Source organism: Triturus cristatus, chromosome 3_2, assembly GCF_964204655.1.
Source record: "Triturus cristatus chromosome 3_2, aTriCri1.1, whole genome shotgun sequence".
NCBI classification, from domain to species: Eukaryota; Metazoa; Chordata; class Amphibia; order Caudata; family Salamandridae; genus Triturus; species Triturus cristatus.
The window spans coordinates 824498953-824517183 of NC_140584.1; the positions used below are offsets into that span (position 1 = coordinate 824498953).

At 42.1% G+C, this 18231-nt stretch overlaps 1 protein-coding gene across 3 annotated transcripts in view; it reads right to left on the bottom strand.

Annotated features, from left to right (window-relative positions):
• Window positions 1-13940: 13940 nt before the first annotated feature.
• Window positions 13941-18231, bottom strand: part of LOC146858231 (aldehyde oxidase-like) — a 623555-nt gene continuing 619264 nt past the window's right edge. For all 3 annotated transcript variants that reach the window (XM_085649038.1, XM_085649037.1, XM_085649036.1), the window contains one exon: window positions 13941-16297. In XM_085649038.1, the coding sequence (XP_085505164.1) occupies window positions 16247-16297 (51 nt within the window). In that variant the 3' untranslated portion in view covers window positions 13941-16246. The remainder of the gene's footprint in view (window positions 16298-18231) is intronic.

Consider the following 18231-nt stretch of genomic DNA (forward strand, 5'->3'; position numbering starts at 1 on the left):
CCCCAAGTAAAATCTGTGGCGAAAGCACACCATGTAGTCCGGCTGTAACACATAAGACCTTCGATCTTAATACATCAAATAGCTGTTCCTTACAAACTGCTGAGCATGGACAAGTAGTTAGCCTAAATGGCTGGCAATCAAACACAGACAATCTAGTGCACCTTTGGTCTATCCAAGGCCTTTCTTTAACCGACTTGGGTGACTCAAGGGTGAGTAAAGATGTGGAAGGTACACATGAGACAAAGGTGGAAGAAAATGAAGAAGAGGAGTTGGTCGCTTCATGGGCGAGCAAACCTGTGGAAGACACACACGAGGTAAAGGTGGAGGCCCAAGGAAGGGAAGAAGAGGAGAAACAGTACAAAGGGAGACGGAACTAAATCAAGATCAATGGAACTGGCTGCCCAGTATACTAAGCAACAAAAGTAGCGTTTGACATAAGAGAGTTACGGCTACCAGCTCTGAAATAGGTGCTATACACATGTTATCTTGGAACATAGCTGGAGCAAAGCGATTACTGGATGAGGGCCTTCCACTTAAGGAGCGGGCAGATTGTGACATAATAGCCCTGCAGGAGACTTGGTCGCAGGAAGAGATTCCGATAGTAGGTTTTACTCACTTCAAAGTAGTTGCGTAAAAATGCAAGCAATATGGTCGTGCTATAGGCTGATTGATAGTATATGTATCCACAGCTTTAAAAATAACAACGGAACAGCTGAAATCTCCGGAACCCAGCATACAACTTGTTAAATTCTCAGATCAACATTCAGGTAAAGGAAATACAATGGTATTAATTAACAACTACACACAACTGAAGGTTCAAATAAAAAAGGAGAAAAATGCTCTTCTAACTAAAAACAATATCATGATTACGTTGTGCAGTTCCCATGTGGAATCTAATAGTGACAGAGGGTTTTAATTCCAATCTGATATTCACGCCGGATGATGATGAAATCTTAAAAGCAGATAATTCATATTGGTGTGTTCCACAGCAATATTATGCTGGGACCTGTCGTGTGGACCGTATTGGTCAGCAACTAGTAACACATCTTGAATTCCAAGCTATGCGTGTGCTTAACGGAAGAACGGATGAAGATAGCTCGCCGAAAAAAACGTATCACGGCCCAAGGGCGCAATCGAAGTTAGATTTAACACTTATAACACTTCCTGTACTGCCATTATTGGCCTGTTTCTTCATAGAGTACACCACCTTGAGTGATCACTCAATGTAGCACGTCATTTTTAATCTAAACATGCCAAGATTTCATTTTACTAATACACCAGAGGGTGAAATTACTTAAATAAATCTAAAACGTCTGAAATGAACAAACACAACCAAAACAGATTTGTTCTTAACAATAAAGCTTCTCCTGGCAGAACAAACAACAGAACCCATGAATAGAATCCAAGTTTGGTCGCTTTTTCTAAACAAATTAGCAAAAATAATGAAAGACCCCAAAATCAGGGTTAAAAGATATGATCAAACGAAAGATCTACCAAATGATCAACAAATGCTAAAGAGAGATCTAAAAAGAGCACAAAGGAATCTGCACTTAGACAAATCCGAGGGAATAATATGGGAAACATTTTGACAACTGAGAAAACAATTTTAAATGAGAATGTGGTAATTTAAAAAAGTGAAAACGGAGAGTTTCTGGTCCAAACTAATTTACAACGTAAGACATTCAAATTTGAATAAATTCTGGCAGACAATAAATAACCTGTCAAGGCCTCGAAATGCATTAACATCGTTTGTTTAAGAGCAGGAATGGGTCAATTTGCTCAGAGAGAAATTTAAACAGAGACAACTCCAAGACATGGACGATTGCCAATCGCTGACCGCGATGCAGTCAACTGAGCATGAATTGGTTCCATTGACAAATCAGTTATTTTACGCTACAGAGGAAATAATAAACATAATAAACAAAGGTAAAAGTGGTGGAGCTCCTGGCCCGAATGGCTTTCCACAAGCCACATTTAAACATGATTCGTAGTATTGGAGCACGCACCTAGAAAAACTTTACACTGATGTTGAAATTAACAATCCAGTTCCAGATAGTTGGCAGGGATCAATCATAACCCCTATTTATAAAAGAGGAGACAGATCTAACCCTACAAATTATAGGCTAATTGCCTTACAGGATGTTGAAGCTAAGTATTTTGCCTCACTTATCCTTGAAGATCTGGTTGATTGGTCAAGAGAACGTAATTTAATCCCAAAAAATCAAACAGGATTTAGAAAGGGTATTGAAACTATCTCCAATATCCTGTCAATTTCACTGATTGCTGAAAAATGTAAAAACAAGAAACAGGACCTGCACCTGTGTAATATAGATTTAAAAGCTGCTTTTGACAGCGTAGACCGGAAACTACTGTGGGCTAAACTAAAATCCTGGAATATACTGGAGAGAATACTTAGGAGTCTACTGCTATTTTATACAGATCCCTGGGTTCGTGTGAAGTTAGGGGACGGAGCTAGAATTTCCAGAAAGGTGTATATCACCATAGGTTTAATACAGGGGTGCGTGTTGGCCCCGCACCTATTCAACTTATTCATCTCAGATCTATCTGGAAAGCTCGATGGAATTAACTCACATTCACCAAAGTGAGGCAAACGACAATTATCGCACCTTGCCTACGCAGATGATATTGTTCTCTTGAGCTTAACTAAGGTGGGTTTGACAAGATTATTAAACAAACTCTCTGAATTTCTGTCTGTAAATGAACTGGAACTCAATTCATCCAAAACCAAAACAATGCTCAATACAAACCGAATAGCCCCTCATCATAACATCAGGCTAAAAGGCAAATTATTAGAGAATGCATCATGCTACAAGTATTTGGGACCAGAAAAAATACATGACCCAGCAAGCGGGGAACTAATATTTGCCCTTAGATCAGTAGCAAAGAAACTGGAGGGACCATCATTAAGACAGCTGCTGGTGACTATTTCTGCGAGAGTACTGCCAACACTATCATACGCCAGTGCCGCTATGCATGGGAAGGACTCAGAGACTCTTAATAAGCTAATAACAAGTATTTATTCAAAGGTTCTACAGCTCCCCAAGACCGCCTCACCAGCGCAAATGCGCTTAGAATTAGGGCTATTGAATGAAACATTGGGCAGACTCTACACATACATAAAGGTGTGGTACAAAAAGTAGAGGAAAATAGCCTCAATGAATCTTTATGGCTGGAATTGGAAAAGAAAAAAAACTTGCCAGCCTACAAATTCTTATATGCGCTTAAGGTTACTTGTATCATTGATCTCTGGAATAAAAATATGCCCTATCCAACATTCAAGCTAGCACTCTATAAAGCTGCAAAGTTCCATTCGTTGCTGGTTGACAAAGGCATTTTTGCTAAAAGATCTCATTTTTGGACAGTGATCAATAGCTATAAAATACTGAAACAAGCGGCCTATTTGGACTCCACCTTCTCTATTCATGTAAAAAGACAACTAATGGCATTGCGGTTTGGAAAGTTCCCTACTCTTGCAGACGCCCCGTCATGGAAGCATATGGAGAATCAAAAATGCCGGCTTTGTGGCAGTAAAAAGGAAGATTTGGTTCATCTTATTTGCCACTGTAAGATACTGCAACCAGCGCAAATTACCTTTTTATGGAGAGCGTTCTTGGACAGAGGAATACATTTGTGTAGAACCGCTATTATAAGAAGCCTGGACTCAACCGATTCCCAAATGAATTGCAAATTGATAACGTTTTTACGCATTCATGAACAAGAACTAAAAGCAAAATTACTTAAAGAGCTAATTTGAAGAATATTTTAACGATTGTGTATATCTTATGATGTTTTTAGATTATAATAATGTAAGTTTTTGAATGAAGGAAACTGTGTATGTTATATTGTTATGGTTTTAATTAACTGAACAATAAACTATTATTGTGGGCTTGATAGAGGTTGTAGTGGAAGTCTTGGTGGGTGAAAATTTTCTTATTAAATTCGTCATTTTAGTCGGTGATGTAAAAAATTAGAAAGTAGAGGTGCCAATACGCATCCTTCCTTCAGCCCATCTGATTTGAATATTTTTCTTGATGTTATGTTGCCCTGCTCAAATTAGTGTGCACCTATGTATTGGAATACAGTTGTTCCATCGCACGCAGCAGTTTTGGTGGAATGCCCCATTGGTTACATTTTGACCACAATATTTGCTTTAATACTCTGTCAAACGTTGATGTTAAATCTATGAAACAGGCAAATAACAGTTTTTTAAAATTTTTGGCAAACATATATATATTTAACATTTAGCATTTTGCGAAGCAGGGCGCGCAACGAAAGTCGTTTTATTTATTTAATTGTTTACTTACCTCCAATTATCCATATTCTGGTTTTTAGTACCCTCCACCATGCCCCTCCCCCGCCCTGCCTTTCTGCCCCACGGAACTCCCTCCACGGGCCGCGGCTGTATCATGTCTCCCGTATTACAAGTTCCATAGGATATAATGGAATTGTAATACGGCAGACAGGATATCCGTCACCTTTGTGATGAAGTATCCAATCGGCCAAGATCATAATCTGGCCCTTAGTTGGAATCGAGCCCTTCTGGCCTCGGCCACGATTTGACTTTGGAGGTTGAGACGATTGTCAAGGGTGAAGCTGAGAGACTTAGCATTCTAAACTATGGTGGGTTGGCACTCCAAGGGAGATAGGGATTTGATAAATTCTTGTAGGGGTAGGTTGGATTTTATTTGGAGAGATAAGATGAATTCTGTGTTGAATTGACATCCATGCCTGGATTCTGGACAGGGTTTTGGAAAGAAGGGGAATATTGTCCAGGGATGAGACCTTCAGGAAGATGTGGGTATTGCGGACATACAGGTGAAAGAGGATAGAGGTCAAATAGGGTAGCTGAAAGACTCAAGCCTTGAACAACATCTTCTCAAAGACTGATTTGATTAGAGACAGAGCTCCCATTTTGACCACTTATGAACTGTTTGTGGGTAGGAGGTAAACCAAACAAAAGCTACCCCTTCTATGCCCATTTGATTACTCAGGATGCTGCTCAATGCTTGGTGGGTGACTGTTTCAAAGGCCGCTGAGAGATCAAGCAGAAAAAGACAGCACAAGTTTCCATTGTCAAGGATGCGGATTGAGTCATCAATGATCTGCAGAATTGCTGTCTCGGGGCTGTAACCCTGTCTGAAGCCAGACTTGACAGTGTCCAGGAGTATACTTACGTGGATGTGAAATGAAAGTTGGGAGGATATGCATCTTTATATTATCTTACCTAAGAAGGGAAGTGTGGAGACTGGACAGAAGTTATTTAGGTTATCGGGGTCCAGTGGTCATTTTTCTTTTAAAAGGGGAGAGATTTGGCCAACGTTTAGACAGTCTTGGAAAGTATCTTGTACAAGGGAAGAGTTGACCAGGATGGACCAAAAGCAGAGGAATTGCTTAGCGGGATCTTTACAGATAGTACCGGGGATAGTGTCGCAGAGCTGGTTTGATGGTTTCACCTTAGTTATGGTCTCCAGTATTTCTGACTCTGATCCTGGGGAAAAGAGGGGCCAGGACTCCTGCGCTTTGCAAGACAAGTTATCCTGGACCTTATTGTCAGAAGTGGCCAGTAGGAAAATGTCATTGGATAGGACTTAAGAGGACATGGGTGTGCTTGTTTACTTTGGAAAAAAAGTTTAGGTCTGTTCTTTGCCGTGTCCAAGAGCGGTCTGATATGCATTGACTTGGCTCTGAAAATGTGGTCTTAGTAGTTTTTCTTGTGGTTTGCAGTCTAACCAGACTCAGCGGAGAGGGCGATTGTCTCCATTCTTTCTAAAGCTTTCTGAGGCACTTCCTTTCCTCATAAAGGTCTTTTGCGAACCAAGGTTAAAAAGGTTTGGGGCTGCTGTATGCTCTTGATATGTGCAAATTCCTCTATAAAGGATTCCAAGCAGTTATTACATTTGTCTGTGGCAGCATGTATGTTAAATTGGGGAACTACAGAGGTGAGATTCGGGTGAGCTTTGTTTGCAAGCGCCTTAATATTAATGTTTCTTGTGTCCTTAAGCCAGATTTTCTCCTTCTTTGGTTGACCACAGATTTTAACGCAGGTAAAGGCCAGCGGTTGAGTGGTTTAGACGGTGGTCAGACCAATCTACCAGGATGGGATCATGAGCTGTTAAATGAGGAACTTTGTATATGATTAGAACCAAAATGGAGCCCTTAAAGTGTATGGGCTTCTGGCAGTGTTGCAGAAGATCATTGTTGCTGAGAAGGATGAGAAGGTGTCCAATGGCTTGCTGTCCTTTATACCCCAGTGGAGATTGAAGTCACCAAAGAAGATGATGTTGTCAGAGCTAATTAATTGTGCTCCATGTATTATTCGACAATAGTGTTAATTTCACCTGAAGGGGGATAAATAACTTCCACTCTTGGATTGGAAGCAGTGCGGGGAGAGATTTCCAGAGACATGCACTCAAAGGAGGTGATAGCATTTCAAGGGAAGGAGCCTGCAACTTACTGGGTTTTTGTGAATTGCCCCTAAACTCCCACCATGCCTGTCTTCCTGGTCTCAGAGAACAATGGTGTAGAGTGGCGGCAGGAGAAGGTCCAGTCTACTGTCTGGGGCATCATTGAGCCATGTTTCAGTCAGAGTCAGAGATATGATGTCCACCTTGAAACGCATGATCATTTCCGAAATCTCACAGCTGTGTTTAGCAGCTGAGCAGCAGTAATGAAACATGCCTCTGAGAGAAGAGAGGGTGAGTTTTGGCATATAGTGTCCTGAGGATGTGATGGGTACTTGAATAAAGTTTGCATGAACCTGGGTGCATATGTGAGGTGCTACAGGAAGTATGCAGTCTGTGATGATGGTGGAAATGGGTATGTAACCTTGAGCTTGGGTGTGTGGCTGCTTGTTGTGGATTTGGGATTTTTGGAGCTTTTAATGAGAGTGCAAGATGAGCGGTTCTCTCTGGAAATACTAGGCCACTGTAGTCTGTTGTTCAGAGAAGGGTGTTGATGCTGTTGTAGGCAGCCTGGATCTTGGATGTGTAGCTGATTGTCAGTGGATTTGCATTCTCGTAGCTTTCCATGAGAGTGCATAGGTCTTTCTTATTGATGGTGGAATAAGGCTGGTTGGCTCTAGGTGAGCGGTTGGCTCTGGGGATACTGAACCTTTATGGTCTGTTGTTCAGAGAAAGATGTTGATGCTGTCGTAGGCAACATTTGAGTTAGGTTTGTGGTTCAGATGTCCCAGTGGTAGGGAAAATGAGTCCTGCAAGAGAGGGGAAGAAGGTGAAGGGGTGATATACAAGAGTGGTAGTTGTGAGGGGATGAGTCCAGCAAGAGAGGGGCTGAAGAGGAAGGGGTGACATATTGGGAGTGGGTACTTGCATATATAAGTGGACGGTAGGTGAGGTAGGAGGAGTACTGTGGTAGGGAGGCCGGCTGAGTAATACAGGCAAGTTGGGGTAGAGGTGTCATCATGTGGATGAAGAGGTTGGCTGTTTAATACTGGGTTATTGGGGGAGGGATGTCAGAATGTGGCGAAAGAGCAATGGAGATGGGACAATGGGTGGGAGATTGGTAGAGATGTGCGGAGATGATGTCAGGGGGAATGGGGCAAGTGACATGTAGGATGAGAGGAAGGTGGAGGGGGTGGGTAGATGAAAGGCAGGTGTTGTATAAGAGGTGGGGAGGATAACAAGTTGTTGGAGTGAAGGTAAGATGCTGAGGGTCTTGTGACAGAGAAGTGTGGAAGGGATGGTTAGGGTAGATGAGCTCTGATTGGAGGGGGTTGTTGTTAGTGAAGGGGTGGCTAGGGAGCGAAGGATTTGGTGGTGAAGGTTTTTGGATAGTAGACTGGCTGGAGTAAAGACTGGAGTTGGTATGAGCAGAGTTTGTGGAGTTTTGTCCAGAGGAGGCAGGGGGTGAGTCTGACGAGAAAGGTGTAAGAGTGGCAAAGAGATGGTTGAGCGTGCCCAGGGTTGTGCAATTGGCTTGGAACTCGATTTTCTCATTGTTTAAGATGGAAACTGAATGGGAACTGTTTAGGCGGTGGGCACTCTGTCAAACAAACCTGATGAAGTGGGCAATCATTGAATGCTAAGCCCTTCAGGTATGACAGTACTAGGGCTGGCAAATAACATCAAGAGGCCAGGGCACAATGATGCTGGCGTACCCACTAGATGGCTCTCCTCCATTAATGAGAATTAAAAGATGCAGTGACAGGGCTAGACCTCCTCATGACCCTCAGCACACATAAAATGGGTATCAGTAAGAAGAGAATCTGGAGACAGGGAAAGGGTGTTCTTAACACAATTCTTACAACTATTACTACATGTCTCACTTTATTATTTTTATGGTGCGACCAACTTAGTCATGTTAATGGATTTGAATAGGGCACCCTCCTATGCAAATATTTTCATGTGAAATAATAAGACAAACCAGACAATATATAATAATGAATAATCAAGCATGAGAAAATAAATTAAAAGGCTTTTTCATAACATAGATTATCTGTTTTTGGTTTTAACAGGTGACATCAATAATACTTATTGAACACCTGAAAGACTCTCAGAATTAATTTTACCTCTTTTTAGCTCTGTCTTGTCCTGATATAAACACCTGGACAGAGTCTTGAAAATATTGAAAATTAATGGTCTAATGACATCATATGTAAAGGAAACTGATAAAAATAGCTTACTTCATGCAAATAGCTTTCATTCTCTGCCACTTAAAGAACGGCGGTGCATCCATTAGGGCGCTGGGGCGTTGCCCCACAAGCCGCCCGCACCCGCAAAGCCGCAAAATAAACAAACAGTAAACTGACAATGCATGTCAGACAGTCAGCATGACGCCGGAGGCCGGACCGCCCACCCCCTTCAGAGTCTAAAGGGGGTGGGCGGTCCGGCGTCATGCTGACTGACTGACATGCATTCTCAGGCAGCCAGGGGGTGGCACGGAATGAACAGCAGGCAGCAGCACAAGTGCGCATGTTGGGTGAAGGTCGGAGAATTTTTCCAACCAGCCCAGTCATGCGCACTTGTTTACTGTCTGGCGGCTGCGCATTAGGAGACCGAGGGTTGCTCAACGCTGTAACCCTCGGTCTCCTAATGGGCGGCGAGTAACCCTGCTAAGCCAATCCAGGCGCTGCTGGAGCAGCGTCAGTATTGGCTTAGAGGGGTTGCCACTTCAGTGACGCTGCGCGGCTGTTCCTGAAGACGTTAGGCGCCAACGTGGGACCCCAGTCCGGCGCAGGAGCAGAGGCGGTTAGGTACGTTTTCTTAATTTTATTCTCCCCTGGAACCCCACCCCCGCGCGACCCCCCACGAGTATTGCAAGTATTGTATAGTGAAGATCACACGCCGATTTCAGGAAAAAGTAAATACAAGGGTAAATACCTACTACTAAATTGTGGTTCGCCCATTTCGAAAGTATTTTATCTTGCCTGAAAAGGAAACTGATGCCTTCAAATATGTCGATAGACACAAGATCATAGCGAGGGCATGTAGGGACGGCGTGTTTAAATGGCCCGTCCCATGGAAAGAAATAAAATCGGAGTTTCTTTAGCAAAATTCAGTCTCCATTTGAAAAGACGGGAGGCCTAGCTCCAGGGAGCAGCAGAGCGATTAGTAGAATACAAACCTGCAGAAGCATCTCTAGTATGCGTGTACGTGCTGTGTACGGGTGACATCGGATTACAGACGCGTGTGGCGGGGTGGCGCATGAAATTGAGTAAAGCTAACAGTTGACAGTGCGCATATTTACACTGTTGTTCCATTACACTTGTCTACAGTTTGTGGCAGAGGAACATTAAGAGGTTTCCCAAGAATCACACTTTTTTTTTTAATCCAGTGGAGGGGGCTGGGATTAAAAGCGACCAGTTCGCCACCCATGTTGTGGACATCATGTTAAGTCTTGAGATCTGATGTGATGATGATGGCTACATCATGCCCCAGGCCCACAGTGTGCTGTTCAGCATTGCGTTCTGCAAATCTTGGTAAATCTGGGACGTAGTTTGCTGCCGCAGAGATATGATGCTCTGGCCCTGGCCCTGCAGCATTAGATCGTTTCTAAAGTTAGTCATTAGACCAGTCCGTGAAACATATGGCTTTTTTGTCAATATATTTGCGCAGTGTACAGCAATTTGAATATTTTCCCTATTTGGAGAATGCTTGTGTGGGTGGGGATTAGGGGGTAATTATTTGTCCCCCCTGCAAGAGAGCTGGCAGCCCGGGTCCCCAGTCAGTGCTAGGGTCGAGGAGTCGTCGGCCCTAAACGAACCCACTGGATGGGGGTCTAAAATGGTTAGGGTGGCCTGTTAAAATAGGGACGTGGCCTGGGAAAGTGGGCGACCTCAGAACGGGGTGTTTGGGCAGATGGGCCGCACAGCGCCTCTGTTATTAATATTAACCTAATTCAGAGGGATCATAGTGGAAATGGAGCTGTTTAAGATGGCAGGTGCCGGGTGTTGTTTATTATTTTTAAACAGAGGCTACCTTATTTTTCAGCTCGCTCTTAGTGAAAGATCCTCTGTTGATTTCCCGGTGGTTAACAGATGCAGCACATGCTTGGAGTACTTACGAATCTGGACATTGTGCTCTTGATCAATGAAGTGAGGTGAAAGCTTTTTCCTCTCAGTGTGACCTCTTCTGCACTTGTCATTTGCACGCAGTGCCCCCGCGGCACGCATGCAGGGACAGTGTTTAGGAGTCTGCAAATAATGGTCCTCGACCCCGGGGAACTTTTAATGCAAATCTCGTCATGTTTGTTTCTTGGGGTACTCGCTGCAGAAAACGCAGCTGTCATGAGATCTGGACTGCGCGTGTTTGTGTAAAGAATGGCCTTGTCAGAAGAGAAGCATAAATGCTGAGTTTTGGGCGGTGGTAAATGCATTTAACAGAACAGCAAAAGCCAGATTATATGAAAGCATTACACTTCAAGTGGAGTGCTAACAATCAACATCTTGCCTAAAGTTATATGTGCCGACAGTTTGTCGAATTCTGCATTGTTAATAAAAGTTGAAAGTCTTCATATTTGGTTTAGTAAGTTATTTTAAGGGACGTTATGTTGAGTGTGAGTTACTAAACTTGAGAGGGCCCCTGAATAATGCAATATGAGGGGAAGGAGGGCAGGGGAAAATCAAAACTACTAAAAACAAAGCCTCCCCCTATGAAATTCTTAATTGGTGATACATCAACAAATAATCATTAAAGCCTCATTATGTCACAGAAAAAGAGTATTTACTTTTTTTAAAGATTTATTTTTATATGAACAATAATATAAAAAAGACAATTCAATTTACATAATTTCAATGATTTGTACTTGCAAAATACCTAAAAGAGCCCACGTACAAAAAACAATAATAATGATGTAACACAGAATCAGACCTCACAATACACAGTAAAGCAAAACAAACATGTAAATAAAGCAAAAATAAAAAAGAAACGCAACCAGAAACATGTGTATGTCACATAAATGATACTCAAAGGAAAAAATACAGAAATGCACAATAACACAAGTTCTTTATATCAGTCAATGAACAGCCAAAGCGCCGATGCGCGTTTCGGAGTGGACCATGAAGTCCACCGGTTCCTTCGTCAGGGCGCAGTAGGAAGTAATCATAAAATGGTCAAGATTCCCATCTAATGAGTCTCTTTATTAAATTGAGACTACGAGGTGAAGGGGCTCCTCGGTAACACACTGTATACTCATACAAAATCAGTTTGTAGGATAAGCGGCTACTCGTAGTTCACAAATGAATGCTGGTCTGACAGGAAGTACGGGTACCAATGAATGAAGCACCCCATACACGCAAATTCGACTGTGACTGTCGATCTAGGGCATAACGGACATTCCAAAAAGCTATACACAAGAATAGATGATCCTCAATTTGAAAAGTATAAACGTGCCTTGCTGCCAGTATAAAGATGCTGCTGGCTTTGTATATTTCTCTCGACCACCGCCCCGTATGAGTCGAGAGGATGTAATGCAAGTAAGCTGGTACAGAGCAGAGTACAGTCTGATCAAATAAACGGCCCGTCGGAGAATCCCCTTTAATTATTATTTGTTGGATGTATCACCAATTAAGAATTTCATAGGGGGAGGCTTTTGTTGTTAGTAGTTATGTTGAGTGTGACCTTGTGTATTGCATGTAACCCCTTCATTTTCTTTGCCAAGTGCACACTTCATAACTCCAAGTTACTGCGATGCCATTTGTATAATATACAATTTGGACATTTTAGGAAAATGCAGTTGTTAGGGATATGCGGCTTGGTTCTTTGAAGATTTTGGGAAAGAATGTATTTGGGGCAGTCTCCTTTGTTAACCAGTCAGTTTGACCAGTTTGTGCCCCGGATAATACCCCTTGGGTTCCGGCAATTTTGTTTTGTTCGGGTAGCTGACCTTCGCTGCTGTTAGTATTGGGCACCCTCCCTGTTGTGTTGACATGTTGCCTATCCATTGAACTCTTTGGACAGTAATGATGTTATGTGAAGCAAAATTAATTCTCATTCTGCCTAGCGATGAACATAGCCAATAAATGACCTTGTTCTTTGGTTGGGTCTCATTCTCAAGCTGGACCGCGTGGCAAGGTAGGTACATTTTTTAAAACAATGAGCAGCAGAGAGGCCTCAAGAGGCAGATGTAGGTATGGTAGGGAGTATGGAGGAGTGATATATACTTGTATTGCCAGCATGGCAGCTTTCACATGGGACTGGTTACGGATTTGCTTCTGACAGAACAAATGGCATCAAAACAGTTGGGGTGCGGTGTGATAACTGCTTTGGGGCAGTCTCGTTTGATAACCAGTTAGTTTGACCTGCTTGTACCATGGATAATACCCCTTGGGTTCCACCAATTTTGTTTTTTTCAGTTAACTGCGGTTAGTATAGGGCACCCTCCTGTTGTCTTGCTGGTGCTTTTAGCAGAGAGATCAGTTAATTGCCCTTTAATACCCTTCAGAGTTAATTCAATCCCTTTTAAAACAGAAAGTACTGGATTAAAAAATTTGGCAAAGATGGACTCCATAAAGTCAGTATTGTCCTGTGGTAGAATAGCCAGGATCGATATGAAGGAAGCAGCATTTGAATGACCAGGCTGGTGGAGTTCCTTACCAAGGACAGCACGAGGTTTCCTAAAGCCCAATTTGGTTTGTTATTTAAAATGTCTTTGCCTTTTAGTGGGCACAAGATTCAGTTTGAGCAGGCTCAGGACGTATCTCATTCTCAGTTGCATGTGTAATCCCCAACGCACCCTTAAATATACATGGATTACTTACGCCCTTGTCACCACCAGAATGCAGTGGGCTCGACTCCTTGCTCGATGTCATCCTGGTTAGAATGCCTTGATTATTATCTGTATTAAGACTAATAGGGATGGAAGTGTCTTTTGCAGAAGCACTACTTGTAGAGGCCAGAGCTAAAGCTTTTTTGTGGCATCCAATCTCTCTTTCACAATCCTGAGAGAGGCCCACCAGAAGGGCCATCTGTGAGTGGGCTTACTGGGATGAGCGTGGGGGTGGCTGGGGTGTTTAAAAGAAGATGGCTCTGAGATGTGAGGCGAGTAGTGCAGGCGCGAGAGAATTCGCCTGGGATACTGAGACAGATGGACTGGGCCTTAATACTGCTTTCTGAAGTGTACAATACACTAATAATCAGGATTTGGTTGACCCCTCTGGGCCCTGGTGCCACTGCACCTGCTGCACAAACGAAAGCTGCACCCTGTTGAGTGGAGTTCACGAGATGGGATTTCTTTGTGTGAAAATGCACCATTTGCCCACTCTTTTTTCAAAATCTTCTCGGGGGGAATAATCCCCCCCCCCCCCCGACTCCCCCTTAGGTGGTTCAGGCTCGCACGCTACGCTCGCTCGCTACAGTGAAGTACGACAGTTAATTTACGCCCACCACTTTCAAATGTCACCATCCGCCACTCTCGTACAGTCAAATGTTGAGACTTACAATAACACAAAAAGTGAACTAGAGTCACATATGAAACATACATTTATTGAACATGGGTATTAGGAACAAAAGCTAAATAAAATTGTGGAAAAAGTAAAACAGAGTAGAAAGAAAATTTCACAATTATAAAGAAAAGACATCTACTGATAAGGTGGCCTTATAACAACATATTCCCCTTAAAGTAACATCACAATGTCTGGAATATATTTAAAGTGGGTGAACACTTAAGAGAACTATTTCCATAATAACCTTTATTTGCATAACAGCAATCAAATAACAACAAAAATTATGTATGAGGGCATCACAATGGCCTGTGTACAACAGGCTGGCCACCTTGAGTGCAGCAGGAGATTCACCATATTTATCGCTGGCCTCCTGATGTAGATTTCCCCTGTGTGGATTCACAAAGCAAGCAATGGGGAACCAAAGCAGGAAAAAAAGCAATGTTCACAAACTGCTGGCAGTAAACTCCCTGTACATCAAGACCTTCGATTACTTTTCTTTCTCACGAACAGAAACAAACAAGAATAATGAGCAGACAGACATGAAACCATTAATTGATAACAAAAGGGCTCCCACCATGTTGGCCCGAGCACTGTTGTCAGAAATATACCATAGACGAGATGGTCATCACTTAACAGTGCAGGCGATTTGCCATAAACTGAAGAAGGCAGGAACATACAGGGATACAACTAGTGCTTAATTTAAGCTGATGCTAGCCGGTGGGGCCCATTTTTTGGAGGGGGGACCGGCACTTATTTTTAATCAAGAGACTTTGAACCAGAGCAAGAAAGAGACAACACAAAACAGAGAATGAAGGAGGAAGAGAACGTCAGAAAATTGTGACTAAGTCAGAATGCAGAAATTAAAGAGAACCTGTGGATGAGATAAAGATTGAGGGAATCAAGACGTGGCAACCTTGGTATTTGGCAACCTGACCTTTGATATTACCAGCTGCAGGCTTCTGGGCAAAACTGTGGGCTTATTCTTTTGCAAATTAAACACTTGTTATAACTATCTGTAGCCTATGTGATCAAATCTTCACACTTTCTTATATTTGCTGATGGAGCATTCTTATATGCATTTTTTTCCATTCTAGTGAGAAAGCATTGGAAAAGTGATACTCTTGTGTAATAGAATCTAAAACTCTGAAAATGCACAGAGTTTCACTTAATATAATCTCTGCAAATATGTTTATTATAAAGCCTTGATGAAGTAATCAATTGGAGATATTAAAAGTTTAATTATATTTTTTGAAGATGATAAAAAAAGTGATATTGCTGAGGCACTGAATATGCGCAGTCACTCTAAGGCTAAGTTTATGCCAGATAATTAGATCTAGCATATTTTTCATTTTAAAAAGTCTCTCAATTTACAGATTCTCTTTAATGCTGATACCTTCAGTTGCCCATCCCATAGCCTAACCTAGTTTGACTCACCCTCCATGGGGTTATAAATTAGAAGGTTAATGAATGTGTTGTTCTTCATAAAACTACATTACCTTATCACATGTACCAACATGTTGCCCTTTATATAAAAAGTCACAGAAAACATTTTCATTCATATGGCAATTAGTTATTGTGTTTACGCCCTATTTCACTGCTGTTTGGATGTAGGTCATGTAGGGTTGCCTAAATGCTCATTGTTTATTTAAATAATTGATGTGTAAGGTCTATTATGCAACAAAGAAATAGCCTGTATACAATTATTCATCCTTTTCTATATAGTTGTAGGGCACTCCACTTTAAACAAAACTTTTAATTGGTTGCAGGTCAGTCATTTCAAATTGTAGTCCTTAACATTCACTGTTTCAAATTTGAATTCCTACTTTTTTAAGTACTAGATCTTTGAAATGCATTTTTTTTTGCTCAGCAGTTCCTGAAGCATACCAGCCTAAGAGGAATTGGGGATATTTCCTGAGATGAATGCTCCTGAATGGGATAGACACAGTTACCTGTTCAGTGAGACTGGCAATGGCCCCACCATAACAGCCGATCAGGAGCATGATGCCCTATAGAAACTTCACATTCTTTTAAATGTCAGTCGCTTCTAATCATTTTCTACACATGGTTGAAAACACAATTACATATTTTCTTTCCTCACCTTTAGTTTGTTGATAAATGTTAAGTGACTTCAGACTATCAGAGATTGTTAGATAAAGAATGTGCATGAATTGATGTTCAGACTACTTAAAGGTACATTGTGTCAAAGCTATGAGGGGTCATCATGGTTGCCTCACTCATTGTGGCATGGTGTTGGAATCCAGATGTGATGGATTGTCACATGAGATTACATTTGTTTCAAACTTTATCGCAGCTCCATGTTTTCGTTTACACATCTATGGCCCAAGGAATAAATGATCCAGGATCATCTTTAGGAATCTGAAAAATAATTTAAAAAAACATTAAATACTTCGAGTAACAATGTCAAAAACTGGGCCTATCCGTATAGCTGAGAAGTGGAAAACCCTTCAGAAAGGTTGACTGGTCACCTTTTTATTGCTTATTGTTGTATTTGGATGTAAATTGGTTCTAATGAGGTGAAACATTTGCCTAGATAGTGTTAGCATGTGTGAAATGTCAAAATAATAAAGCAATACTATAACGAAATGTGCAGCATTATGCCGCATAACTTGCCTTTTCTTGTTGTATAATTCAACCCTGCTGCATAATTCAGTCCTCTCCTGACGCATAATTCCAGCGGGCCTGACTATGGTGTAAGGCAGAGGTGGGCGAACCAATACATTAACAGGGACAGCTGAGCCAACAGTCGGCTCTGGCTCTTAAGAGCCTGTACACGAGCTGAGCCTTGAGAATATGTGGCATGTCAGTCATGCCGCACAGATTATGTTAGACTATGGTAAGGTGTCTTCAAGATTCAAAAAATTAGAACACAGTAGCACCTCACCTAGATACCTCAAATTATATGCAACGTATGTAAAAGTAAGACTTTTTAAACATGAACTGAGAAACGTTCCTGATTTACTGGGCCTCCTGGTGCAACGCCTGCCACGAAAAGGTACGTTTTCATGCTTCCCTTTTGTTATGTATTTTGATCCTTAAGGAAAGAGCGCGCTCCAAGGGATTTCAAAGTTGGGACATGCACGGGCTAACAACTATTTGAAGTTCTGGGAGTAGCTGTCAGCTAAATGTACTAAAGTCCCAATGTGATTGGTATTTGCAAATGCGCGATGCTCTGGGTGCATAGAAAGATAACTTGAAACCTGGTAGAAAGGGTATCTTTAGCGCATCCATGTCACTGGTCATTAACACTAATGAGCCGCTAAAAGATCTGAGAAACCGATAGAAACGTGACCTAAGCAACCTTGAAGACGAGGACTGGACAGAAGGCAAAATGGCCTCAAGGTGTCCGGCAATTTCCTAGCTCCTCAGGCTAATGCAATTCATGTATTTTCATAGAATCAACTATGGTCCCATGAAACTCTAGCATGTGGGGAGAAATCGTCATCCAAGCTGCCCACGATGCAGTTCTGCTGTGGGTAACCTTTTTCATATGATATGGGAATGCCCCACAGTGGTACGATATCGCGGCCAAATACACAAAACACTAGGAGTGATAGTGGGACAATCGACAACTCTTCACAAAGCAGTGATCCTTGCTGTAAGGGGGAGTGGGAGGTTACTCGTGGATCCTGCACTCTGGTTGTCATGGAAATGATGGTCACCCAAAGACACATTACACGCCACTGAATTTGAGATGTAGCCTTACCATGTGGAGAGTTGCTGAGAGGCCTGGACTACTCTGCAAAAGTAGAAGAGATGGTGTACAGAGCAAGAGGCATGGCAGAAAGTGTCAGAAGATCTTGGAACCATGGTGGTGCCACTTCCCAAATATACTGTCCGATATGTTACTTTATGGTGCAACTTTAAAACACAACACTATTGTTGCTATACTGTAAATTATGGGTCAGTAAGAGGCGTGTCTTAATGAAGCTTATGTGTTGTGTTTGTGCTTTGTTTGCCGAAAACTTCAACAAACGAGTTATAAAAAAACTAAAGATTTATAGCGAGGAAACACATACAACCAGTACTCAGGGTAGGAAAAGCGTCGCTACAGTTAGGGACAATGTTTATTCTGGTATCACCACACATCAGTGGAAAAAACGTGGAAGTCCTTTACCTCCCTTTGAGTAAGGTTACATTGCCACATGGATTACTTAAATACGTGGATAGTGACTGTGCGGGTCACATTTCCCAGAGATCAAGTTGACTATGACAAAAACCTGCTCTTTGAATGTTTCAGCTACTCACAACCATATGTTGGGGTTGACTCCACCTCTTTAGGCCCCTCCATC